The sequence below is a fragment of the Trichosurus vulpecula genome, chromosome 1, assembly GCF_011100635.1.
Source record: "Trichosurus vulpecula isolate mTriVul1 chromosome 1, mTriVul1.pri, whole genome shotgun sequence".
In the NCBI taxonomy this organism is placed as follows: domain Eukaryota; kingdom Metazoa; phylum Chordata; class Mammalia; order Diprotodontia; family Phalangeridae; genus Trichosurus; species Trichosurus vulpecula.
Window position 1 is genome coordinate 76,432,220 of NC_050573.1, and position 27,744 is coordinate 76,459,963.

Below are 27,744 nucleotides of genomic sequence, written 5' to 3' on the forward strand. Positions count from 1 at the left end.
GAGAGGATTGAAGGATCTTCTACTTTCAAGGAGTACCAAGCGCAGCTGTGCTGACCAGACTCTTTCCTGGGCTGTGGCTTCCTCAGAAAAAGAGCTAGCAAGTACTTGGTGAATGTAGTAGCAGAGGGGTGGCTGTGGGAACTTGTGGGAGATCAGAGTCCCTGGTTTCAGTTCCAGAGCGAAGAGGACAGTTGAAATTTGCAGCCGCCAGAGAGACCACAGGGAGCAAGAGCACTTGCAGGACAGCATGGCTGGCAGCCCCAACCATGGCTTTGGATGAAGAGGAGTGCCTAAGGTTGGTCCCCAGGATAGAGCTCAGAAAAAAACAGTAAGAAGGATCCAAGGCCTGGGACATCATTCCCCACATGTCTGGACTAGAACCTGAATATCAATAATAAGCTGCTAAAACTAAAATGAAACAAAATAAAAATAAAAATAAGCAAGCAAAGGAGAAAGGGCCCAACCATAGATAGCTATTGTGGGGATAGAGAAGGTTTGGATTCATATTCAAAGGAAAACAATGGAGCTAAAAAAAATAATAAATCACTCCTTTTTCAATGAGAAACATCAAAAAGTCACAAGCCCAAAAAGAGTTCTTAGAAGAACTTAAAAAGGACTTTAAAAATAAAATAAGAGAAATCGAGGAAAAATTAGAAAAAAATAAGAGCAATCCAAGAAAATCAAGAAAATTATGAAAAGAAAGTCAACCAACTTGAAATAGAGAATGAAAAACTTAAGGAAGAAAATAATTCCTTGAAAACTAGGATTGGGCAAGGGGAGGCTAATGATGTTATAATGAAGAAATAATAAAATAAGAAATAAGAAAAAGAATAAAAAGAGAAATAATTAAAGAAATAGTAAAAATTGAAAGAATGAAAAAACAGAAGAGAATGTGAAACATCTCATCAGAAAAACAACTGATCTGGAGGACAGATCAAGGAGAGACAATATAGGAATAGATGGACTACCTGAAAATTATGATCAAAAAGAGAATCTTGATACAATATTACAAGAAATTGTTAAGGAAAATTCTCCTGAAGTTCTAGAATAATAAGGTAAAGCAGAAATAGTAAAAAAATCTACCAATTACCATCTGAAAAAGATCCCAGGAGGAAAACTTACTGGAATATCATCACCAAGTTTCAAAGCTCCCAAGTTAAAGAGAAAATACTGCAAGCAACAAGAAAAAAAACAATTTAAATATCATGGAGCTATAATCAGGATTACACAAGACCTAGCAACTACTACATTGAAGGACCATAGGTCTTGGAACACCATATTTCACAGAGCAAAAGAACTGGGGTTATATAACATCCAAGGGTAACATACCCAGCAAAGTTAAGTATAATCTTGAGTGGAAAAAAAAATGTACATTTAATGAACTGAAAGATTTTCATGTGACAAAAAGAGCAGAACTTAATGGAAAATTCAATATATAAGGTACAGGAGAAATATAAGATAAACATTAAAAACTGATTATAAGGGACTCTGTAAGGTCAAACTGTTTATTCCTTATATGTGAAAGTGTTATCAGTGTTATTGTGACTGTCATCATTATTTGGGTAGTTTGAAAGAAAGGCTTGGACTCAGCTGTGCATAATGGGATGACTCTTAAAAAAATGTGTAAGGAGAGATAAAAAAGTAATTATTTCATAAAAATGAAGCATGAAAGGGAGAATTGATAGAGAAGAAGCAAGTGGGAACGGAGAGGACTGGTAGTGCTGCAACCTTACTCTCATTGGAAATGGGTTAAAGACAGACCAACATACACATCTAGAAGGATATAAAAATCTTTAGAAAGAAATAAGATTGTCAGAGGATAGCATAAAGGAGGGATTTTTAGAAGGATGCATAGATTAAGAATTTGGAGGGAGGAGGGGATAAGAGAAAAACTTAGAAAGATAGGTAGTTTAAATTGTCAGATTAGGGGAGAGGATAAGGGAGAGACTCTTGGAGGAGTAGGTAGATTCAGGAATTTAATCCTTAAATTAGGATTGGGAGGGCAAGGTAGCAGTAGAAGTAAATTAGACTAATGAGAAGGGATAGGGTAAATAGGGCAAGAAGAATAGTGAGGAAAAATAGGATGGAGGGAAATATACAAGTAATTACAGTTTAGAATGTGAATGGGATGAATCTACCCTTAAAACAGAAATGGATAGCAGAATGAATTAAAAATCTGAGTTCAACAATATATCAATTTCAGGAAACATAATAAAAATGAGAGATACACACAGAGATAAAGGGCTGGAGTAGAATTTATTATGTTAAAAAAAAAGCCAGGGTAGTAATCATGATCTCAGATAAAGTTAAAACTAAAATAGATTTAATTAAAAGAGAAAAATAGGGAAACTACCCTATGTGTCACCAATATTATTCAATATTTAGGTCTCATTTCTCAAACATACAAAGAACTTTGTCAGATTTATAAGAATATGAGTCATACCCCAATTGATAAATGGCCAAGGAATATGAACAGGCAGTTTTTCAATGAAGAAATCAAAAGTATATATAATCATATGGAAAAAATGCTCTAAATCATTATTGATCAGAGAAATGCAGACTAAAACAACTTTGAGATATCAGCTTACATCTATCAGATTGGCTAAAATGATAGATGTCCTTCATTTGGGGAATGGTTAAACAAGTTGTGCATATATGATTATGATGGAATACTACTATGATATAAGAAATGATGAGTTTGTGGATTTAGAAAAACATGAAAAGACTTAGATCTACAAAGGAAGATACTATCCACCTCCAGAGAAAGAACTGACAAATAGAAATATGCATAGTATGGTCTTACATGTATGCATATGTGTGTATATGTATATATGTGTGTATATGTTTATAGATATGTATTTATATGTATATTTTTGCATTTAATTGTAGTCTTCTCTAGGGTGGGGTAGGGAGGTGGGGAGGAGGGAAAAAAATAGTACACAGCAGAGAACAAAAGAAAACCTAGAAGGAATCACAGAAAAATTGAGTTGCTTTGAAAATAATTTCTAGGATTTATTATATAGATTTTTATGAAGTGGAAATTCATTGTTTTATATTGCATCTTCTTTGGTTCTGTGGTGTACATGGAAATATTCTTTTTATTTTCTCATTTTGTATTTAAGTTTAAAAACATTTTTAAAAGAATATGAGAGAGAGAGAGAGCAAAGAGTTAAGGAAAATGCCAACTACAAACTTGAGCCAATGGAAGGATGGTGCTGGCTTTGACAGAAACAGGGAAGTTTATAAGAGAGGAAAAATAATGAGCTGTTTTGGACACACTGAGTTTAAGACACCTCTGGCGCATCCAGTCTAAAATGTCCAATAGACAGGTAACAATGATGACATGGACCTGAAGCTCAGGAGAAGGATGGGCTGGATGTGTAGATCTTCAAGTCATCTGAATAGAGATGATAGTTAAACCCATGGGAGCTGATAAGGCTACCAAGAAAGAAAAGAACCTAGGACAGAACTTTGGGAAACATCCATAGTTATATGGTGTGATGTGGATGAAGAGGAAAAGAAGAAGGAAATAAGTGTTTATATGACCCCTACTATGTGCTAGGCTATGTGCTTTCAAAAAATATATATTATTTCATTTTATCCTCACAACAACCCTAGGAAGAAGGTGCTATTATTATGTTTGTTTTACAGATGGGAAAATTGAGGCAGACAGCAGTTAAATGACTTGCCTAGGGTAACACAGTTAGTAAGTGTCTGAGGCTGGATTTGAATTCAGAATTTCCTTGACTCGGGGCTTTTTTCTTTATTGACTGCATCTTCAGCTGCCTCTAGAGCCAGTGAAGGAGACTAAGAACAAGCAGTCAGCAGGCAAACCAGGAGAGGTGAGAGTATCCAGGAGGAGAGGGGAGTCAAAATACTGCAGATGGGCCAAGAAGGAGTGAAAAAAGATGACCAGATTTATCACTTATGAGGTCCTTGGTAATTTGGAAAGAGAGGTTTCTTCTGAGACTAGGGAGAAAGGAGGAGAGAAGAGAAGATAATGTCAAGGGGTTTTGAGATGAATAGGAGAAGAGGGAGGTTATTGGGGAACCATCTTATTTTTTTCAATAAAGAAAGAGGTGAGGTCCTCAGAAGGACACTTGCAGGGAAGAAGAATGTATAGGAAGTTTCCAGAGAAAAGAAAAGGTTTAGAAAAGCTTTCAAAGGGAGTGAGATAGGGAATCAATTAGTGAAGAATAAAAGGATGTCCTTGCAGCAGTGAGGGCCCAGCTGGGGTTAGATATGAATTAGAAATGAATTTAGAATGTGCTTAGTCCAGTTGGGGAAATTTCTTCTCCAATTAGCTCCTTGTAAATAGAATCATAGAAGCTGGGAGCAAAGGTTTGATAAGAAAACATCAGTAGGATGAGGCAAAAATTGAATAAACAAAATAACCCAGCATTGTGTTTAGCAATCAAATCTATTAAAATTCATATTTATTAGTTACATCAAGCAGGAGTTTAGGGGACAATTGTCTGGTAAGAAGCCCCCATCAGACAATATTCTCCATTGGACACAGAAAATCTTAGAGTTTATATCCTTTTTTTAATAAAATTAGTTACTCATTCTCACCCCCTCTCACTTCCACTTGACTCATCCTGTTCTTTTTTTTTTAATGGATGTTTAAAGTAAAATGCATAACACTCAGAAATGAGCAAAGCTCCCTTTAAATTAGATTTCATTTGCTTAGAGATGGCTAATCTTCTGAATTGTGCAATAGGACTTTTCCCACTGGGTAATGCCTCTCCTGTGGCAATGCACTACACACTTCATTGTTCACTGTATTCTTGACTTTGGGACTCCAGAGGAAAAAAATCCAGAGCCACATTCCAGTAAGGGGTCCCAGCCACTCAAATTTCAGGGGTGTCTATGATGTCAAATTCACCTGCTTGCATTAGAATCTATAGTTCACTTTTTTTGTTAGTTATATTGTGTACATTTATGTATAGATTCATATATACGTTTATGTATATACTGCACACATTTATGTAAGAAGTCTTGTTTCCAATGGACTGAGCTCTAGAGTTAGTGTCAGGATGACCTGAGTTCAAATTCTGCCTCAGGTATAACTTATTAAATGTGTGACCCTAGGCAAGTTACTTAACCTTTCTCAGCCTCAGTCTCCTCATCTGTAAAATTGGGATAATAAGAGTATCTTCATCACAGGGTTGTGATCAGGTGAAACAGTAAGGCAATTAACACAACATCAACCATAATCATGAATATGCCTGTGTAGTTCTGTATCACAAAGTATGAAAGACTCTCCATAAAGAAGGTAATAGTTTAACATTTATTCAGACACTAGAAAATCGTATCCCATAACCAAATGTTCAGCTCCCACAGCCAGTCAGCCCACTTTATCATAACAGCAAGGAACTTAAAATACCATATCACAGCCTGAAAACTTGCTATCCCCAAACATGTCTGATCCCCTGCTGGGATCTTCCCCAAAACAAACTCACAGTATAGCTAAGTCAGCCCGTTCACTTCTAACAATCATGAGGGCAGCCATTAGCAGCCACCAGCAGCATGACATCTTTCTCTCTCAGCATTTTCTGTGACGTAACTTCCTTTTCCTGTCGGGAAGCTCCTCCCACCATGTAACTTAGGCTTCTTGTGACATCAGCAGGCCACATGGCCTACTAATGGGTGGGAAAGATCTTCAAATCTAATTGCTACTACATCAGGATCAATTGAAATAATAAACCTTAAATGTCATATAAATGTTAGCCATTATCACTACACCATGTTGCCTCTCATGTTTGTAAGATAGCCAGGAACTTTTTGCTGTGGTAGACCAAATGCAGGATAAAGGTCATCACCTTTGAGGTGATGGTCATACCTCATCTGAGATCAATTCCAGTTGGTTAATAGTGTAAAAGAGCTATAAAAAAAGGAAAAAAGAAAGTGTAATACTGTAAATATTTAAATTGTGGAGCTGAGCTGGGCTTGGTGGCACATGCCTATAATCCCAGCCAGTGGGGAGGCTGAGACTGGTATATTCCTTGAGCTGGGGGAATTTTGAACTGCAGCGGGCCAAGCTGATCAAGTATCCACACTATGTTTAGCATCAATATAGTGAGCCTCTAGGAGCAGAGGGTGGGAGGAAGCAGGTTGTCTAAGGAGGAGTGAAGCAGCCTAGGTTAAAAATGAAGCAAGACAAAGTTTCCATACCAATCAGTAGAGGGATTGGGCCATGAGTAGCCCCTATTCCCCTGTACTTCCAAACCATGCAAAATAGGGTGACCCAGTCTTTTTAAAAGGTCCAGCACTCTATCTAATGTGCCACCTAGCTTCCCCCAATAATTATGTACATACAAGATACAGGTAATACCAAGGGAAAGACCTTGGCCAGGAATTGGGGTGGGAGGCAGTGGAGGGGAGGAGGCTGGTGTAGGGGACCAGGAAAAGCCCTTAGAGATGGGGATATTTGAGCTAAGACTTGAAGGAAGCCAGGGGAGCTGGGAGTCACAGTTGAGGAGGTAAGCATAGCCAAAAGACAAAGAAGGCACAGAATTGAGAGACAGAATATCATGTGTTAGGACAAGCAAGAAGCCAGATTTTTTATATAGAGCATGTGGAGGGGGGTAAAATGGAAGAAGACTGGGAACGTGAGAAGGAGCCAGGTTGGTATATGTCCACATGGGTTTGTCTAAATGTAGCTATTAGGGAGGGAGAGGTGATGAATAGATACCTCTAGAATCTCACCCACCCGCTCCAAGGGACACTTTGAGTTTTCACTGCAGGGCATTAGGAGGCCATCTCCAGTCGACCTCATCTCTATCTTGCCACTGGACCCAGATAGCTCTGGAGGAGAAACTGAGGCTGGTGATTTTGCACAGCCCTCCCTCACTTAAATCCAATTCACTTGCAAGTCACGGCATCACATCTCTGATGTCACAGTCCTCTTCCAGAAGGAAGGACAAACTACAACAATGAAGGGTATTAAGGGACTGGGACCATGAGACCTGCCCACTCTCCTCTCCTTCGAGGTGGAATATCAGACTAGAATGGTATCTTTTTGCCTCCCTAAATATTACTTAGTCTAGGGGAAATGATTTTTAGGCTCAAGCTACTCTCCTGCTCACCACCCTTACCAAGAAAGGAGTGCTTTAAGCTGTATCCAAGGGCTTAACTCCCTTCCCATCAAATGCTACTTATACAAAAAGAACATCCTGAAGAGTAAATAAAAAATAAGCACATTTATCTAAGCAGATAGAAAAGAGAAAGCAGAGAAGTGATACAAATTAGACTATAGGAGGCAATACTCAGAGTGAGTGAGCCCGTCCACTGGGAGGGAGATAGTTCAGCAAGAAGGAGGAGGGGAGAAAGACAGATAGAGAGACAGACAGAGAGAAGAGAGACAGAAACAGAGAGACAGAGACAGAGAAAGACAGAGAGAGTGAAAGAGACAGAGAGAAAAAGAAAATTCCCAATCTCACCCAAAGTAAAACTCCACCATCCACATCCCCCTTTGGGCTTCTTTTTGTGCGTTGTCTTCCCCCGTTGGACTGTAAGCTCCTTGAGGGCGGGGATTGTCATACCTTTCTTTCTAACCCCAGCACTTAGTATGTATGGTGCCCGTGTCATTAGGTATTTAATAAAAGTTTATTGATTCTGTGACCGACAAGGGAAAATTGGTGGAAAGAATGCCATCGGAGAAATATATGCTCCAGAAAGATGGGAAGGTCATGTGAACGCTAACTGGTGGAGAACCTATGTGCTCCGTTGGTATTGCCACCGCGCTAAGAGAATTCAACGTGAGTCACACAGGATGGGCGTGTCGACCTGCATCCTGGAGAGAGTATTCGTAATTATTGGAGTACAAAAAACATTTCAAACTGGGTGACTGAGAATATTATAGGATCATAGATTTGGAGCTGGTGGGGAGTGTGGGACACGTTGGGAGGGCTATTGGGAGAGCAGTACGCAACATGTGAGGGGTGGGGGACAGGCATGTGAGATCCTGCACCTGGGGCTGGTGAGCAAGCCCTGAGTGGGGTGGGGTGGGGCGGGATCGCCCTGGGCGCCTAAGCCCCGCCACCTCAAGTAGCTGGGAGGGCCCCTGCATTTTTCCTTCTCCCAGAGAGGGACAAGACCGATCTTAACCGTGAGCCTATGGCAAGGCAGAAACGCGCTCTCCCTTCACTAGGGCATCAGGGTGAGTTCAGGGCCAGGGAAATCGCATCAGAAGCGCCAAAGGACTGGAGATGCAGCAGGAGCACCTACCTACCTGCCGAGCCCAGACCCGCCCCCACATGCCACCGTGGGTGGGGGGCAGTCAGTCATTAGAGGCCTCGCCCCGCTGCCATTCGCCTACCAGGGCACCCCAGCCCAGCCTCACGCCACGCGCAGGCGCATTCGAACTCGTGAAGAGCCACGTGTGCTCACGTCACCCAATTAACCTGCCTTGCCTTGAGTGAGTTTGGGGCAAGGTGGGGGAGGGGGGGTTGTCCTCGACTGGAACAGTCCAAGTGTGGGGAAGCGCTGAAGATGAGCTTAAAATCGAGGAAGTTCTCTCCCAGAGTCCTTTGTCAGGGTATCCGTTTTGTCTACAAGGAAGGCAATGTTTCTGGCTTCCCGGTGCCCCACCCCCCAAAAAAAAACCCACTACCTTTCGGTCTGATCCCCACAAAGGTATGATTTTGACCATTAGGGTAAGAAAAAACTTCCCTTAACAAGCCTTTTTTTTTTTTAATTTTCTGAAAGAGTATGGTTTGAATCCTGCACAGAGATGCGCTAGCTGTGTGACCATGGGCAAATCATGTCAACTTCTCTGAGCTTCAGGGTGCCATCTAAAAATGGGCGTGATAGCATTCACTTCACAGAGCTGTGAGAATCACATAAGAAATCGTGTGTAAAGGTGCTTTGCCATCCTTAAAGGGCTGTGTAAATGACAGCTGTTATTACCTTGCAGGTTTCATCTGGGCATCAGATGAGAATGAATTAAAGCTCTCCATAAAGTCAGCGGCTGTGATTATTGTCTTTCACCCCACTCCAGATATTTTACCGTCAAACCCAAAATGCCAAAGTTTTGTAAAAAGAGACCAACGCTGTGTAGAGAAATCAAGCTCATTCATTACGGCCCGGAGACACTGGCCAGCCCCCACCGATATTCCTTTACAAAACTTTGAACTTTCCAGAAGTCCAAAGAAAAGGCACACAAGAGCACTTTCTGGTCCAAGGGTATGTTTGAGACAAATCCATTAAAATATTTTTTGTGTTTCTTTTTTTTTTCTTTAAGGAAATGATGTTTAAATGACGTTAATAACTTTTAGTGAAAGTAAACTCTTACAATTTTCCAGTCATAGAGAATAGACACCACATCCCATCAACATCCATTATCTGGTGAAAAGAAATGCATGGTACCCATTCTTCATCTTTGCTGCTCCAAGCTGAATACTTAGCATTATTTATTAATACAAAGTAGCATTTTTCATGCAGTAAACATCATTGCTTAGATATGTGCTGTTCTCACAGCAGGGAGGGAGGCGGTACCAGCAGAGATCTCAGTCGTAGGAAATGTCATCAATTTTGAAAAACAGGATCATGGAGACCACCATGGCTGCCACCTGAAGAGGGAGAAGAGCACAGCGATACCATCTTCAATGCTGGGTTTGATTTGTATTTGAAAATTAGCATAGAATTATATTAGCATATTCATGGAAAATGTAGCCCACACAATGAAGAGTCAACTTCCACACTTTTAGCAGTTTTCTATGTTCTCAGTCCCTTTCAGTCTGAGTTCAACCCCCACAAGCCTGCTAAAACTGGCCAATGAGCTCTTACCTGCTGAGTCCAATGGCCTTCTTGTGTCCTGGACATCTTGACACTTTTTGATACTATTGACCCCTCTATCTTCCTAGACTTTCTCCTCCCCTGGCTTCCCTGACATTTCTCCCTCATCCTTGTTCTCTTTCTACCTGTCTGCTTCTTCTCAGGCTCCTCTGCTGGGCCATTATCTATCTTTTCCTCCCTTAGTTCACAATTCCTGCAGGCTCTTACTCTTCTCTCAGGACACCTTCTCTTGAATTGCTTATCAGCTCCCGTGTATCACCTTTAGGCATCTGCATATCCAGCCTCAGTCTCTCCCCTGAACTCCAGTTATTTCTCATCACATACCTGCTGGTTAGCTAGCTCCTCCTCGATTTCCCTCAAGCATTCCAAACTCAACATAGCTAAAATGAAACCCATTATGTTTTCCTAATCTTACCCTTCCTTCAGATATCTCTATTTCTGATGAGCGTACCACCTCCCAGTAATCCATGTCATCCCTGACCCTTCCTTCTCACTCTCAGCTCCCAAATCCAAGCTGTTGCCCAGTTCCATCGATGTCAACACTGCAGCATTTCTCATATTCATCCCCTTTTCTCCAGTGTCTCCAGTTATGTAGACACCTTCATCAGGCCTTCATCATTTCTCACCCAGACCATTGTAGTACTTTCCTAATTGGTCTTCCTGTTTTTAGTCTCTCCCCTCCTCAAATACATCCTCTACACAGCTGCCATCTCCCCACTAGCTCCTCCTTCACTCCAGGCTCTGATGAAGAGGTGGCCCTTCTCCTTACCAAGGCCAAATCCTCTACATGTACCTGATGCCCTTCTGTCTTCTCCAGCAGATTGCCTCCACTATCACCCCCACTCTTCCTCTAATACTCTTTGCCCTCTTGGTTCCTTCCCTGCTGCTTACAAACACTCTTGAGTCTCTTTCATCCTTAAAAAAAACTCCCTAGATCCTCTTATTACTTCTAATTGTCATCTTCTGTTCCTTCCCGCACTCCTTCCCAGTCATACTTCTTAAAAATGCTGTCTACACTCAGTTCCTCTACTTCCTCTTCTCTCATTCGCTTCTGAAATCTGGCTTCCAACCTCACCACTCAACTGGAACTGCTCTCTCCAAAGTTACTAGAGATCTACTTGCCAGATCTAACGGTGTTCTCTCACTCTTCACCATTGACCTCCGCAGAATTTGACATGGTTGACCACCTTCTCCTCTTGGATACCTTCTCCTCTCGGATTTTCATGGCCTTGCTTCCTATTGGTTCTTCTCCCACCAGTCTGACTATTCCATCTCAGTCTCCCTTGCAGGATTACCATCCTGCTCCCTAACTCTGGATCTACCCCCAAGTCTGTATCCTGGACCATCTTCTCTTCTCCCTCCCTACATCTTCCATCTCTGTAATCTCCATCAGTGCCTATAATCATCTCATACCAATGATTCTCACCTCTATGCGTTCATGTGTACTCCCGTTTAAGAGTTCTGGTCTCACATTACTGCCTATTAGACATTTCCAAGTAGATGTTCCATTTTTGTTGTTGAGTTATTTCAGTCACGTCTGTTGGAACTAATTTGGGGTTCTCTTGGCAAAGATACAGTAATTTTTCTGCCATTTCCTTCTCCAGCTCAATTTACAAATGAGGAAACTGAGACAAACAGGGTTAAGTTACTTGACCGGGGTCCCACAACTAGGAAGTGTCTAAGGCCAGATTTGAACTCCAGGCCTGGCACTCCCATAGGCATCTCAATCTCAATGTGTCCGTAGTAAAGCTCATTATCTTTCCTCCCCAGACCTCTCCTTCTTCCTAACCTCCCTATTTCTATTAAAGGTACCTTCCAGTCAGGCTTAGAAACTCAACGTTGTTCATCGCACATATATAACCTATATCGAGACGGAAGGAGGGAAGGGAGAAAAATTTGGAACTCAAAATCTTATAAAAAATGAATGTTGAAAACTATCTTTACATGCAATTGGAAAAAAATAAAATATTTACATAAAAAAATAAAAACTCTCACTTAAAAAAAGAAATTCAATGTTGCCTTAGCCTCCTCTCTCCTTCACCCCACCCCCAACCATTCAGTTGCCAAGTACTATGGACTCCACCTCCACATCTCTCACACGTGTCTCCTTCTCTCCATTTACAGTCACCATCACAGTTCATGCCCTCATCACCTTTCACCCATACCAGTTCCAAGAGTCTAATAATTGGTCACCCTACCTACGTTTTCTCCCCTCTCTAATCCAATTGCCACATAGCTGCCAAACTAATATTCTTGAAGTACTGGTTTGACTGGTTTGAACCCTTCTCCTCCCCTTAAAAAAGTCCCAATAATTCCCTCTGCCTCTAAGATCAGGCACAAGCTTGACTGTCATTGAAAACCTTGAACAGGTGGAAGTAATAACAATGCTTGGTAAGTCTGACACCAGCTGGCTTTTCCAGACCTGTCGCACAGGGCTCTTCTTCAGACATGCTGGGTTCTGGTCAAACTGGTCTTATTGTGCTGCACCTCATAAATGACGTTCCATGTCCTGTATCTATCCCCTTGCATAGGCTGACGCCTATGCCTAGAATACTCTTCCTGCTCATCTTTACTTCCCAAAATCCCTAGCTTCCATCATGGGCCAACTTAAGTGCCACTTGAGGCCACATAAGGTTTATCCCCAATCCCTGCCAAAATTGCTATCTATCTATCTCATATATGTGTGTATGTGTGTACAATTTATACGAAGACATGAAGAGAGAGAGACAGACAGAGAGAGAGAGAGAGAGAGAGAGAGAGAGAGAGAGAGAGAGAGAGAGAGAGAATTTACCTGGTTACTCTCTCAATAAAATGTAAACTCCCAAGGGCAGGAGCTATTTGGTTCTCATCTTTCCATCCCCAACATCTAGCACAGTATATACATAGCAGGGGCCTAAAAATGCTTGTTGCATGAGTGAATGAATGAATGGCGGTACACAGCTAGGAAAAACCACCAGTACAGGCTGGTTTAGAGAGGCTGATCACCAGAACGTTGACTGCCAACTGATGAAGCTTTTAGTTTCAGCAACTTCTGGGAAGGGCCGTGAAATCTATTGGTGAAACTGGTGAAATTGCGGATCATAGGATCACAGATGTAGAAATGTAAGGGACTTCAGAGGGAATCTGGTCCAACCAAAATGAGGAAACAGAAGCCCAGAGAGACAAAGCCCAAGATCATACAGGCAGGAAATGGCAGAGATAGGATTCAAACCCAGGTCCTCTGATTTCAAATCCAGTGTGCTTTTCATTATACTATATTGCCCCCTTTTGGTTTTTAAAGTATGTAACTGTATATCTTGTTGCTCCTTTAGTTTAGGCAGGATTTGGGCCCCTGAATATTACAGTATTAAAGCTCAGGGAGAGGCAATGGACTCTTCTAAATAATAAGGCAGCTAGATGGCACTCTAGTGGATAGAGTGCCTGGCCTGGAGTCAGGAAGACTCATTTTCCTGAGTTCAAATCTGGCCTCTGACACTTACCAGCTGTGTGACCCTGGACAAGTCACTTAATTCTGTTTGCCTCAGTTTTCTCATCTGTAAAGTGAGCTGGAGAAGGAAATGGCAAATCACTCCTTTGCCAAGAAAACCCCAGATGAGGTCACATAAGAGTTGGACACAACTGAAAGATGACTGAACAACACAAAAAAATTGTCTATTTTTCTTGAGTTTTTTGTTGTTGTTTTTGGTCTGTTTTCTTTCACCACATGACTGTTATGGATATGTTTTACATGACTACACATGTATAAACTATATCAAATCATTTGCCTTCTCAATGAGGGGGGTGAGGAGGGAGAAAGGGAGAGACTTTAGAACTTAAAGTTTTAAAAATGAATGTCAAAAATTGTTTTTACATGTAACTGGGGGAAAATAAAATACCAAATAAGAAAATAATAATTTGTCTTCCACAGGGCCCATTTTGATTTTTTGTAATTCCACTTCATTTGGCTTGTTTCTATATCCCTGAGAAGTTGTCTGTCCTGATTTGAAGCCTTAACCTATGCCCCAACTCCTACTCTTTCAGTATTGCTGAAAAATTCATAACTACAAGGCAGAAAATAAGTGGGCGCCATTTCTAAGGTCTCCAAATTAAATACACCTCCAAAATTTCCTTTAGCAATCACAAACAAAACTTTGCCAAATGTGAAAATAAAACACGTACCTCAAAGACTAATATTCCCAACCCAACACCTCCAATCAACTTTCCATTATTTTCCAGAGATTCCTTCAGTTTATGTAAGCATCCCTAAGATGAAAAAAAGGATAGATCAAAACCTTCCCCTCCACCCCTAAGCAAATCATATGACTTTCGATTTTGTATTCTAGCAGATAAAAGCAATAACAATACTTTAAATATGTTTCAAGATCTAAATTGCCTGTTATCAACAGAGCCCTAACTAGCAATTTTTCTATGAGGCTAATGTGGAGCTTACACTCATATGGGCAGGAGTCAGATCTTCTGGAATATAAGATAATTTCTTACTTTTTGATGTGCAGCGTGATGTTTGAATGCCACACATTGAAAGAGATCAATACCTACTTGCCCACCTTAAGCCAAGTGGCCAACCCAGGCCATTCCAGGGCCAACCTTTGTCTGTTGTCATCCTCGAGCAACCTTTTTATGAACCTAATTTTGACCCTACATCTGCTGCGGATGCCCTACTAACTGATCTTGGTACCCATCCTTCTGAATTCTTCCTCCATCCCCTTCCTACTCTCCCACCTTACACCAGGAAACCTTGAATCAACTCAGCCACCCAGACATGATGATGATAATAAACAGCAGAGTCCAGACCAGGAAACAAAGTATAGCTTGGGAAGGCTAGGAGAGTTGCCATACCATCTTTTCTTTTAAAAATAAAATTTGTTTTATTAGAAACTTAGTATTAAGCCTCTATACTTTACCTCCTTGTCATTAGCAATGCCAGACTCCCGGCAAGGTAAATTTTCTTTGCAGCAAAAGGCAGGATAGTGGCCACCACTTAGATTCTGGTATTTAGAGCCGCTGAAATCGGTATAGTTGTGGAATCCACAGCAGTTCAGCTAAGAAGAAAGAAAACTAATTTATGGGTCCTGAATTTCTCAGAGAGAGCTGAGCCTTGTTTACCTGAAGCAATATCTATTACTAAAATCCCCATATGGATAGATACATTATTGGTAGTAAGATAGAAGGGAATAGTGCCAATTTTATAAATATTATCTCATTTGATCTTCTTCACAAAAACCCTGGGAGGTAAGTGAGATTATTTCTCCTTTTTTACAGTTGGAGAAACTGAGGCGGATAGCAGTTAAGTGAATTTGCTCAGGGTCACACAGTTTATAAGAGTCTGAGGCTGCATTTGAACTCAAGTTTTCCTGACTCCAGACCCAGCTCTCTATCTGCTGCACCATCTAGCGGCCCAATAGCCCTTCTCATTTATATAAGGTTGAAACTCTTCCAAGTGTTTCCCATTTACCATCCATTCTCTTATTTGCCCCTCACTATAATCCTGCGAGGTAGCCGAGGTTGGAATGATTATCCCCATTTTCCAGATTAGGAAACTGAGCCCAAGAGAAGGTAAGTGGAGTTACCATCATATGATACGGTATCATAGAATTGGAGGAGGTTTGAGAGATCCTTAAGTCCAACCTTGTTTTATCGATCAGGAGACTGAGTCTCCATTAGGTGAAACGATTCTGCCCAGGCCACACAGGAGGTAAGTGGAAAGGTAGGGATTCGAACTCAGGTCTCCTGATTCCCAGTCCTATCTACTTCCACCATCACCGCCCTCCTTCCTGACTAGGTCCCAGTCCCTGAAATGAATCAGCTGTATAATGTCAGCCCAAAACGAGGCCTGGAGTCCTTTCTCTCAACATCAGTTAGGAAAGCATTCTACTGCCTAAGGGGCTTTTCTCATGATGCCAGCCAGGCTGATTGTCGAGAAGAGGATTCTTGTTTTCCTTTGTCTAGTAAGACTCCTTCCACGAGAGTCAAGCGGCCTTTCCGGGTCAGGCAGGGAAAGTCCCTCCATTCTTGGCCACCAGAGAGAATCTCTCGGAATGGCTTAGCTTACCTCCATCATGGTGGTATTCCACATTTTTGTGATGTTTTCTTCCTTGCCATAGGACTCTCGTAACGTGCCAACTGCCCAAGAATCAATGTGTGTGAAGAGCGCGTTTGCCTAGAATGAAGGTGTATAACTTTCCGTGATTATATGTGCAACGATACATGTTGGCTGTAAGCTAACACATCTCAACCAACGCTCAGCACAGCGCTTCCAAACAGTAGGCAATTAACAAATGAGTTGAATTGAAACAACAGCGCATCCAAGCGCTCGGTAATTCAGTTCCCAACACAATGCCGCAGGCATCTAATAAATTCTTGCTATGCTAGGCTCTGGGGTCACAGAGACAAACACAAAATACTCCGAAGGTCTCAAGGAGCTTACGTTCTACTGGTAAGAACCAAGATGTATAAAAATAAGGAAATAAAAAATATTTCCCAAGTAAGCATGAGGTCATTTCAGAGGGAAGAAGAATTCTAACCTCTGGGGGATCATGAAAGGCCTATGTGAAAGGGAAGGCTGGGGATTGAGAGACAGATAAGTAACCACAAACGATAACAACTTAATTCAGCGATGATTTTGTTAAATCCCTATTCTGCGACCAGCCCTGCATTGGATAATAATAGCTAATATACGTATATTGCTTTAAGATTTGCAAAGTACTTTACAAAGGCTATCACATTTTATCCTCACAACAATACTATAATGTAGTATTATTAGTACTATATTGTTAGTAATATGTATTATTAGTATAATATAGTATTAGTATGCTTATTATATTACTAATCAGTATACTTATTATATACTATATTATATTATTATATATGCTATATACTTACTATATTATACTTATTAGTATAATATAGTACAATAATACTATATTATTATTCCCACTTTACAGATGAGGCAACTGAGGTTTCTGACCTTATCGTTCCATAAAAACTTCTCTCTCCAAAGTTATCGATGACTTCTTAGTTGCCAAACCCAAAGGCCTTTTCTCTATCCTCATTCTTCTTGACCTCTCTGCAGCCGCTGACACTGTTGATCACTCTCTCTTCCTTAATACTCTCTCTTCTAGGTTTTTTGGACACCATCTTCTCCTGGTTCTTTTCCCACCTATGTGACCATTCCTACTCTCTATCCTTGGCTGGATCCTCATCCAGATTGTGCCCTCTAACCACAGGTGTCCCTCAGGGCTCTGCCGTGGGCTCTCTGCTCTTCTCCCTCTATGCTACTTCGCTTAGTGATCTCATCAGCTCCCACGGATTTAATCACTATCTCTATGCCGATGATTCTCAAATCCGTCTTTCCTGCCCCAATCTCTCTGCTGACCTCCAGTCTTGCATCTCCAACTGACCTTCAGACATCTCTAACTAGATATCCAACAAGCATCTCCAAAACGGAACTCATTATCTTTGCCCCTAAAACTTCCCCACCTCCTACCTTCCCTATTACTGGAGAGGGTAACACCATAATCCCCGTCCCTCAAGCTCACAACCTAGAAGTCATCCTGGATTCCTCATTATCTCTCATCCCCCATATCCAGTCTATTGCCAAGGCCTGTCAATTTCACTTTTGCAACATTTCTTAAATACACCTGCTTCTCTCCTCTGACACTGCCACAGCTGGTGCAGACCCTCATCACCTCATGCCTGGTTCATCACAATAGCCCACTAATGTGTCTGCCTGCCCCAAGTCTCTCCCCACTCCACTTCACCCTCTATTCATCCACTAAAGTGATTCTTCTAAAACACAGGTCTGATGATCATGTCGCCCCCTACTCAATGAACTCTGGTAGCTGGCTCCCTATCGCCTCTAGGACAAATACAAAATGCTCTGTTTGTCCTTCATAAACTAGCCGCTTTCTATCTTTCCAGTCTCCTTACACCTTACCTCCCAGGATGGACTCCTTGATCTGGAGACACTGGCCTACTGACTGTTCCACCAACGGGACAGTCCATCTCTCAGCTCTGGGCACTCTCTGGTTGTCCCCATGCCTGGAATGATGTTCCTTCTCCCCTCTGGCTACTGACCTTTCTGTCTTCCTTTAAGTCTCAACTAAAATTCCACCAACTACAGGAAGCCTTCCCCAATTCTTAATTCTACTGCCTTCCTTCTGTTAATTAATTATTTCCTATTTTCATTATTTCCTGTACATAGCTTGCTTTATATATATTTGTTTGCATGTTGTCTCCTCCATTAGATTGTAAGCTTTCTCAGGACAAGCACTGATTTTGCTTCTCTTTATATCCCCAGGGCTTAGCATAATGCCTGACACATTTTTTTTTTCAGTTTTCTCTGACTCTCCTTGACCCTATTTGGCAAAGATATTGGAGTGGTTTACCATTTCCTTCTCCAGTTCCCTTTACAGATGAGGAAACTGAGGCAAAAAAAAGCTAAGTGACTTGCCCAGGGTCACATAGCTAGTAAGGATCTGAGGCAAGATTTGAACTCAGGAAGACGAGTCCTTCTGACTCCAGGACAGGCACTCTATCCATTTCTCCATCTAGACTGGCACATAGTAGGCATTTAATAGATGTTTATTGATTGACATGAAGTGACTTGCTCGAGGTCACACAGCCAGTAAACGTCTGAGGCCAGATCTGAACTTGGGTCTTCCTGGCTCCACTTTCAACACGGTCTACTGCACCATCTAGCTGGATGTTGTGAAAGATTTGGAAGCCCTCAGTGAGCTCCCAGTCTGGTCAGGGACACTAGAATCCACCCACAGAACCACATGCTAGCAGAGCTAGAGATGTGGAAGATGATCAGATCCACCTTCATAGTGTGCCACGGCTGATTTGAAACATTAAAGAGAGAACCTCAGGGGGGCTGAATGCCCTAGAATTCAGCCACATTATAGACCTTAATGCTCATACTCTTTTCAGAAAAACCCCATGGAACCTTTGAGTTCATAAGAGGTAACATCTAGTCCAGTCTCCCACCCAGTGCAGAAATACCCTCAGGAAAGGGGATTTTAACTGGTTTGTGTGTGTGTGTGTGTGTGTGTATGTCCTGGATCTCTCTGGCAGTCCACTGAAACCTACAGACCCCTTCTTAGAAAAACGTTTTTGAAGGCACAAAATAAAACACATTAGAAAGGAAGCCAATTATATTGAAATACAATCATCAAATTTTTCTTTAGGTTCCCAGACCCCAAATTAAGAACCCCTGCTCTAGCTACAGCCTCTTTGTCAGGGGAGCTGAGCTGTGGGAATAGGAAGACAGCAGCTGCTACCCATTGTCCTTACAAGGCAATTGTCCTGAATTTCCCATCTGGAGATTGCTTATAGTCAACATATAAAAAAGCAGGGAGATTCTGGGTCTCTGAGCTGATTTCCAGTAAGCAGTTGTTTATACTACAAAACTGGTTCTGTGAATAAGAGAGGGTCTAAGCGAGTTAAAAGTGAGCCCTTTTTGTGGCAGAGAAGTTTTCTTTGTGTTGCTAGATGCCTAAGATCTCAGGTACAAACAAACATTGGGTTTGGATGATTATGACTCTGTCACAAAATCAGAGACAGCCACGTTCTTGACAACAGTTTCTGAGTCCTTCTTTATTCTCTTAGATGTATCTGTATTGGAGGCTGAGGGACCTTGACAACGGTGCTTGAATCCCTCCATAGATGGAGGTGTTTGATGCTCATTGGACAGCTCTGTTATTACAAAGCTCTTCCTTCTATGGAGCTGAAATCCGCTTTCTTACTGGCCCTAGTTCTGAACTCCAAAGCCATAGAGAATTCCACCTCCTTCTTCCAAAGATGCACCTTCAGTTTCTGAAGAGAGTACTCACGTATCTCTGAAGCCACAGAATCACCGAATTTAAGAGAGAGAAGAGAGATGTCCAGGGCTATCTTGTCCATGCCATACTTGGAAACAAATCTCCCTTACGACACACCCCATTATAACCTACTTTTCAAAAGGTGGTCATCCAGACTCTGCTTGCAGACCTCCAAGGAAGCAGAACCCACTCCCAACTGAGGGGTCCCATTCCACCTTTGAACAGCTCTAATTATTAGGAAATTTCCCCACACATCAAACTTAAATTGGCCTCTTGATAATTTCCATTTATTACTCCTATTTCAGCCCTCTGGCGCCAGTCTCTCTTCAAAAAGCTAGACTTTTAAGAGCTTAAAAATAGTTCTCATGTCTCTTCTCCTGACAAAAAAAAAGATACACTGCTGTCTAACTGTACATCCCCATCAGGTACTTATGAAGCATGTTTATAAGACTTTATACTTATTTCCATTGAATTCCATCTTATTAGATTTGGCCCAGTGTTCCAGCCCATCAAGATCTTTTCAGCTTCCAATTCTTCTATCTAGTGTGCTAATTATCCCTTTCGCTTTATGTCATCTGCAAATGTGATGACCATGTCGCCTATGATTTTAACCAAATCATAGATAAAGATGTTAAACAACACGGGGTCAAACGTAGATCCCAGGGGTACTCCACATCCTTAGGGACTGTCCCTAGTTCTGTCACTTGCCCTCCACGTGACATGTTATCTAGACCCTTCACCATTTTAGGAATGTCTTGTGCCTCCTAAGCACCTTGCTTAAGAGACAGGAACTAGAAGATGGATCAGATTTGACTTCACAGCTTAACTTCCCAACCTGCTACATGCTGGGTATAGGTCCCAGACCTGGCAAGCCATAATTCAGACTGATGTAAATAGCTATTCACACCCTCCCTCACAATAGGATGACAACATAGGCCAAGGAGACCTCAGACAAAGTACCACACAACTGCTTCTGCTACCTCATGCCTTCAAGCCCTCAGGCATCTCTTCCACACAAGAGCTCCCCGCTCTCACTCCAAGAGTCTCTCCCTCTCCACAAGTGTCCTATCACCACAGTGTTTCTTTTTATTTATCTTATTTTATCTTTAATTCTGAACTTAAATACTGAAAAAGATCATCTATTTACACAGCAGAACACAAAAAGAGGATTGCATATGAAACCATAAATCTAAATTTCATGCTGCTTGCTTAAAAAAGTATATAATAATTCCATATCTTACTTTCAAAACTGTCCTGCTTATCTATACTTCCTTCTTCGTGCTTCTGTTCTTTTCCATGCATTTTTTTTAAAAAGTTTCAATGCCTTTCTCTCTCTTTTTTTGATGTTACTATTATTAAGTTCACCTCTCCTCTCCAACCTTCTCACATTAAAAATCAAGAGAAAGGAAAAAAACCTTGAAACAAATGGGTCTTCCTGGCTCCACTTTCAACACTGTCTACTGCACCATCTAGCTGGATGTTGTGAAAGATTTGAAACAAATAAGAATGGTCAGGTAAAACACAAAGATTTAATACTGTAATGTTTTCATTTCAAAATTTTTTAAATATTTTTATTTTTTCAATTAGTGAAAATTTGCCTTCTCTCTCTCCCCTACCTCCTCCTCTCTTCCCATTGAGAAAGAAATAAAAACAAAACCCCTGTTACAAAAATATATAGCTAAGCAAAACAAATCCTCCTACTAGCCATGAAAAAAAAAGTATGTCTCAATCTGCACTCTGAGACCATGTCCTCTCTGTCAGGAGGTGAGTACATGTTACATCAGTCCCCTGGAATTTGTGGTTGGTCATTGTATTGATCAGAGTTCTAAAGTCTTTCAAAGTGGCTTAAGACTTCACATTGTAAAGAGAAACAACTTTGAAAGATTCACCCATTGGCCATGTACAAAATATACCCCAAAGCCATCACTTCTCTGTCAAGAGGCAAGTAACATGCCTCATTATAGATCCTCTGGAGGCACAGTTGGTCACTGCATTAATCAGATTTCTTAAAGCTTTCAAAGTTGTTTTTCTTTGTCCTCGTATAAATCGTTTTCCTTGTTCTACTCACTTCACACTGCATCATTTGATACCATCGAGGACTCCCTGAAATAATCTTTTGTAATTTCTTATGTGGTAGTATCCCATTATGTTCATTTACCACAATTGACTCAGTCATTCTATGAGTGATAGGCACCCCTTACATTCTAGTTCTTTTTTTTCTTCCCCCCTTTTAGTTCCCCCTTTAGGATCAGGAAATTTATTTTGCCTGCAGCTATTCCCTCCTCAGTATTATCCTCTCTCTTAATACCATCCTTCCCATCCCTATTTTTTTCCCTGTTGAGTTTGATATATTTCTACACCAAACTGTTTGTGTGTATTGATCATGCTTTGTTTATTTCAGTTAAGTAGGTTAATCTGATACCCAAAAGAGATAATATTTGCACAGTGCTTTGTACATAGTAGATTAATACTAGATTAACAAATGCTTATTCTCTTCCCATCCCCTTTTCCCCACCTCTTATACTCTTTCCTCAAGTATTCCAATTACAAGAAATCACAAGTCATACTCCATTCTTCCTCTACAGTAACTCATTCCATTTACCTGTCCTTTTCTTTCCCCTCTTAAAACCCTCAGATAGAACAATTCACCTCCAGGACCTCTGTTTTTCTTATTTAACTCCGTCAATACTCTTTTTTAGGCATTAAGGTTCTAAAGGGACACTTGTTTCTTTTTCCTCATTTAAGACATTTTCACTACATCGTCATTGTTACAATAAATTTGCTTTTCAAGGTGTCGACTCATGTTAGGATTTCAAAGTTCCTACTCAATTCTGGCCTTTTCATGAGAAATGCTTGAAAGTCCTCTATTCCATTAAAGTTTCATTTCCCCTTCTGTAGAGTTATATTCAGCTTTGCCGGATAAGTTATTCTTGATTGTAAGCCTATATCTTTTGCCTTTTGAAATATTGTATTCCAAGATCTCCTCTGGTTTTGAGTAGAAGCTGCCAGGTCTTGTGCAATCCTAACTGGTTACTTGGTACACAAATTGCTTCTTTCTTGATGCTTGTGGTATTTTTTTTCTTTGACTTTGGAGCTTTGGATTTTGGCTATGAAATGACATTCTTGGGCCTTTTCCTTTTGTTTTATTTTCAGGAGATCATCAATGCATTTTTCCCTTTGTTACTTTGCCCCTTGGTTCTAATAAATCTGAAAAGGTTTTGTTTATTCTTGAAATATAGTTTCCAGTCTTTTTTAAATCCTGGTTTTCAAGGAGTCTGTTAATTCTTAAATTCTAGGTTTTATATTTTTTTCTTCATTTAATCTTTCGATTGATGTTTCTTGTCTCAATGAGCTATTGATTTGTTTGGTCTATTGCAGTTTTCAGGCAGTACTTTTCTTGGGTAAGGTTTGCTACTTTCTCTTCTAAGCTATTTCTTCTCTTTTCAATTCTTTTTTCTATAATTTTTATTTCATTTTTAAATCTTTTGCTTCATTTCTTCTAGGTATTCACGTAGTCTTTATGGAGAATCTTTTTTCCCCTATGTTTGAAATTACTACAAGAGTTCTTATTCTGATGGACAATAATTTATTTGTACTGGTCAGTGTCTTCTTTGACTTACTCATGGCTCCAGATTTAGTTCCTAAATTGTGCTACAGCCAGTCTCTGTCCCCTGCCAAGAATTTTGTGTGGAGTAGTTGGCCCTGCTTGGCTCACGTTAAGTACCTTAAGATTTTGCATTGATGTCTGCTTGTCAGGTTTAGGCCCCCCGAAATCTTTGAGGTTCAGCATGCTGGATCTTTAGTGCCCTCTCTCATAACTCTCATAACTCAGGACAGGATGCTAGTGACCTAAGAGTCTCTGGGCTCCTGGGCTGTTCAAGTCTGAGCACTGCTGCACTGCCCTGGTTTTTACCACTCCTGGGGCTTCCAGGTCCACATTTTGAAGCACTGTGACCACCATGGTGCTTTCTTAGGGGGCCCTCCATTGTTGTTGCCTCTGGACCTAGAATCTCACAGTCTACGTACGTCACTGGCCTGTTTATGTTTGCATTGGGAGGATATGGTTTTGTTTGCCTGTGTCTGCATTGAGTTTGCCAGCTTCCCCTGTTCTGTTGCTCCCAGGCTTCTGGCTGATTTTTATGTAGTTCTGGAGTGGATGAAGTCACTTACTATAGAATCTTACTATGTTAATTATTCAACCTAGTACAAATAATTTCATGTTTTTGCATGAGAGCTGGATGATCTGCCTCTGTTCAGGAAGCCATTTTGTCCAGAAGTCTCCACCACACTCTCCCCACACCAAACTTTCTCACCATATTAATGGCTACCTTTTGTGATAGTAAAACACTGGAAATGAAGTGGATGCCAGTTGATTGAGGAAAGACTGAACAAATTGCAATTTATGAATATCATACCATATGAAACAATGAACAAGAGGAATTCAGAGAAACATAGAAAGACTTATATGAGCAAATGCAGAGTGAAGTAAGCAGATCTGGAGAAACAATATACCCAATGACCACAGTACTATAAATAAAAATAAGACTAAAAGGCAGTGAGAGTGGTTGATTACAATAACATGTATAGGGAAATTTATAAAACCAGAAGACCTAACTTAGAATGTTAATTCATTTTCATTTTTAAAGGTTTAAGATATAAGTACATTGGAGATTAAATTACCACCCAGTCATGTAAAAGAATAATAAAAACACCTGCTTTCTGCTTCCATCCCCACTTATAGTAACTTCCTGGCACTCCCAAATACCTTTGCTGAAATACTGGTGCAATTTATCACACCCTTTATTAGCTATTCCCATAGAACATTCCCCCACACTAGGCTTCTTCACCTCCCAGACTTCCAACATCCCAGTCTCTTGATTCATAATCTTAGTCACAGCCCAACTCCCCACAACAGCTAACCTTCCTTAAGAACTTTTAAAGCATGTCAACCTTGAAGAACAGATAAGAAAATTCAGATGCACTTTCTCCTCTCTTTTTTTTCAGAAGTGAGGTGCTATGAATGCAGAATATTGCATATACTGTTAGTTTTGCTGAATTCCTCCTTTTCCCCCCTCTTTTTTTATTATGAGACATAGCTTACTGGGAGGGTATTTTCTGAAATGAAGTTGATGTAAAAACCAAGAAATTTCAATTAAATTTTTAAAAAATAAAAAAAGAGATATGGGATGCAATCTTCCTGTTCTCACTATAAGTTAAAACCAACTCTGAACTTACAATTGAGGAGAAGACCAGGATGATCATAGCACTTGCCATCTTGATCAGGAAGACGATCAATATAATAATGAAGAACTGGAGGAAAAGAGATCTGGTCACTGCTATGGGTCACACTTTGACTCCTAGATCCCTAAGGTAGGGTCCTACTCATTGGTAACAATGTTTCTGAATAAAGAAGAAAAATACACCCATTGGCCAATCCCTCAATGTCTCAATTGGTCTCTTGAGTAACAACATTCCTACCTAGATTCTGGCATCAGCGAAACCAAATAGATAGCAAGCATTTCCTTGCCCTAAACTTTAAAAGAAGTCTTGAATTCATGGAGGGCCACAGGGATGAATTTAGGCAATTCAAAAATGAGAATAGTCACTAGAGAAAGAAAAGGCTTAACTTCTTATGACATGTTCTCACCAAGAGCAATAACTAGGAACTTTTGTACCTGGAGCAAGAGCCATAAAACATGCCCTCAAATCAACTTGTGTGTGAAAAGTGTTTTGTAATTGTGTTCATATAGTTCTGGGTTTGTCTTGGCAGGCAGACTCCCAAATATTTTATATTGTCTGTGGTTACTTTAAATGGAATTTCTATCTCTTGCTGCTTGGCTTTGTTAGTAACACATAGAAGTGCTGATGGTCTATGTGGCTTTATTTTATATCCTACAACTTTGCTAAAACTGTTAATTATTTCAAGTAGTTTTTTAGTTGATTCTCTAGGATTCTCTAAGTACACCATCATATCATCTGAAAAGAGTGATAGTTTTGTTTTCTTATTTCTTCGATTTCTTTTTCTTGTCCTATAGCTAAAGCTAACATTTCTAGTACAATATTGAATAACAGTGGTGATAATGGACATCCTTGTTTCACCCTTGATGTCACTGGAAATGCTTCCAGCTCATCCCCAGTACATATAATGCTTGCTGATGGTTTTAGATAGATGCTATTCATCATTTTAAGGAAAATTCTATTGATTCTTATGCTCTCCAGTGGTTTTGTTTTAAATAGGAATGGGTGTTGTATTTTGTCAAAAAGCTTTTTCTACATCTATTGAAATAGTCATATGATTTCTGTTAATTTTGTTATTGATATGGTCAATTATGCTGATAGTTTTCCTAATATTGAACCAGCCCTGCATTCCTGGTATAAATCCCACCTGGTCATAGTGTATCATCCTCATGATAAGTTGATGTAATCTCTTGGCTGATATTTTATTTTAAAATTTTGCATCTATATTCATTAGGGAAAATTGGTCTATAATTTTCTTCTCTGTTCAAATCACCTTTTTAAAATGAAGTTTAGGTTGGGGGATTGAGGGAGGGAAGACATTGAGAAGTGGGGGGGAGGGCAGGTGACAGGCTAGTGAGAATCTCAGCTGAGCGGGGCTCCTGTGGGAAAGAAGCACGGTCTTGCAGCTTCCTATTTTGATTAATTATTTTTGCTAAGTAGGCACTAAGTTTAGTTGATCCCATGCTAATGAAGGATTGCAAGTGCTGCCAATATCCTAAAAGTTCAGCACCTGGAGCAAAGCTTCAGTCACCCCATCCTAAGTACAGCTCTGCCTACACATACAAGGCACAAAGATGATGCTATTCACTCATCTTCCCTGTGACATGCTTGTTGTGTTATTCTTCTAGTGGGAGGATGAACTACATTGACTCATACTCACTCTGGGGATCTATCAGAAAAGTAGCCGCTTGGCCCTAGCAGGGCTTGGGCTTAATGAGGGTCTTCCTCTGCCCAAAGCTACTTGGGAATAGAACCCAAAATCAGGTTCACACCCGCAGAATTCTCAGGCCCAACATCCTCCTTCTACCTACCAGCAACAGCAGGCTCTTGTTTTCCCTTATGGCTCCCCAGCAGCCCAGGATTCCCAGGAACATGAGGATGCTGCCAATGATGATGCAGAGGTATCTGATAACCACCAGCTGAGTGAATGGTGAGACTGTAGCTCCCAGAAAGTCAGTAAAGGAGCTTCCATCTATTTTCAAACACAAGCCAATGGCCAGCAGTCCCAATCCCCCAAACTGGTGAGAAGAAAGAGGGAGAAAAATGGGGAGATGACTTTCATTAGTATTTTGATACTGGAGAAAAAAAATGTCTTTATCAGAAAACTTCCTCTCTGTGTCCAGCTCTACCTCCTTAAACTCCTGGACTAGGGAAATTTTCCTTGCTGCCCCGGGGTGGCATTTGGAAGCATAGGTGGTGACTTGCTATCTAGGTGTTTCCAGAGTGTTGGCAGCTCTCAACAGGCTGGCCAGAGAAAATTGGGCCCACTCCCCCAACTCATCCTAACCATTCCCTTCAAGCACAGGTATTGCCCAGTTCATCTATTCCCAAAGAAAACCTATGATGAGGGCTTTCGGAAAAGAGAGAGCAGAATGGAAGTAGATGATGAAAAAGCAGTTTGAGTGGGATAGCCACCAGAAGGGTATGAGCGGAGTGCCCAATGACCCTAGCCTGGGAGATAATGAACTCTGACCCATGGGCTTCCCTAGCATGAGTGATCCCTCCCAACTGAGCCAGGAAGAATCTCTGTAACCCACTCAGGCAGAATGTAGGAATATAGGGAAGCTTTAGATATAGGAGGCTTCTCAGAAATTCCCCCTCCCCTGGAATATGTCTGGGTTGAGTAAAGGAGATGGAAGGCACAGGCAAAATCCCTTCTTGGTCTCATACTCACAAATATGATGCTGTTAAAAAGAAATATCAGGATTTTTAGGAGAGCAAAAAGGGCCATCTCCCTCTGTTTGAAGCCCAGGAGATGGCTATGCTAATTCTGTATCTCCAAAGAGCAGTCTCTGGCTTTCCAGGAAATCTGCAGGACAGTGGCCTGGATAGTGGTAGAAAGTCAAGGCTTGCAGCGGGGTGTCCACAGTGCTCTTGAGGAAGGCAGGAC

At 40.9% G+C, this 27,744-nt stretch overlaps 1 protein-coding gene and 1 pseudogene across 1 annotated transcript; one reads left to right on the forward strand and one right to left on the reverse strand.

The window, feature by feature from the left end:
- The window catches only part of LOC118833405, a 39,616-nt pseudogene extending 31,212 nt beyond the window's left edge, over nt 1-8,404 (forward strand).
- Nucleotides 8,405-9,486: 1,082 nt separating this feature from the next.
- TSPAN16 (tetraspanin 16) lies at nt 9,487-27,585 on the reverse strand. The gene is made up of 7 exons (XM_036751733.1): nt 27,529-27,585; nt 26,666-26,872; nt 24,852-24,926; nt 15,848-15,955; nt 14,700-14,837; nt 13,957-14,040; nt 9,487-9,572 (listed from the first exon to the last, which is right to left on the reverse strand). The coding sequence occupies exons 1-7, from the start codon at nt 27,583-27,585 to the stop codon at nt 9,510-9,512; spliced, it is 732 nt and encodes a 243-aa protein (XP_036607628.1). The 3' UTR covers nt 9,487-9,509.
- Between the last annotated feature and the right edge of the window lie 159 nt (nt 27,586-27,744).

Bases quoted from the DNA above. Each gene is read 5' to 3' on its own strand.
- TSPAN16 (XM_036751733.1), bottom strand. From the start codon at position 27,585: ATGGCCCTTTTTGCTCTCCTAAAAATCCTGATATTTCTTTTTAACAGC. The intron at 14,041-14,699 runs GTAAAGTATAGA...TTTTCATCTTAG, and splicing joins GCATTGCTAATGACAAGGAG to GGATGCTTACATAAACTGAA. The intron at 9,573-13,956 runs GTACGTGTTTTA...CTCCCTCTTCAG, and splicing joins TGGGAATATTAGTCTTTGAG to GTGGCAGCCATGGTGGTCTC.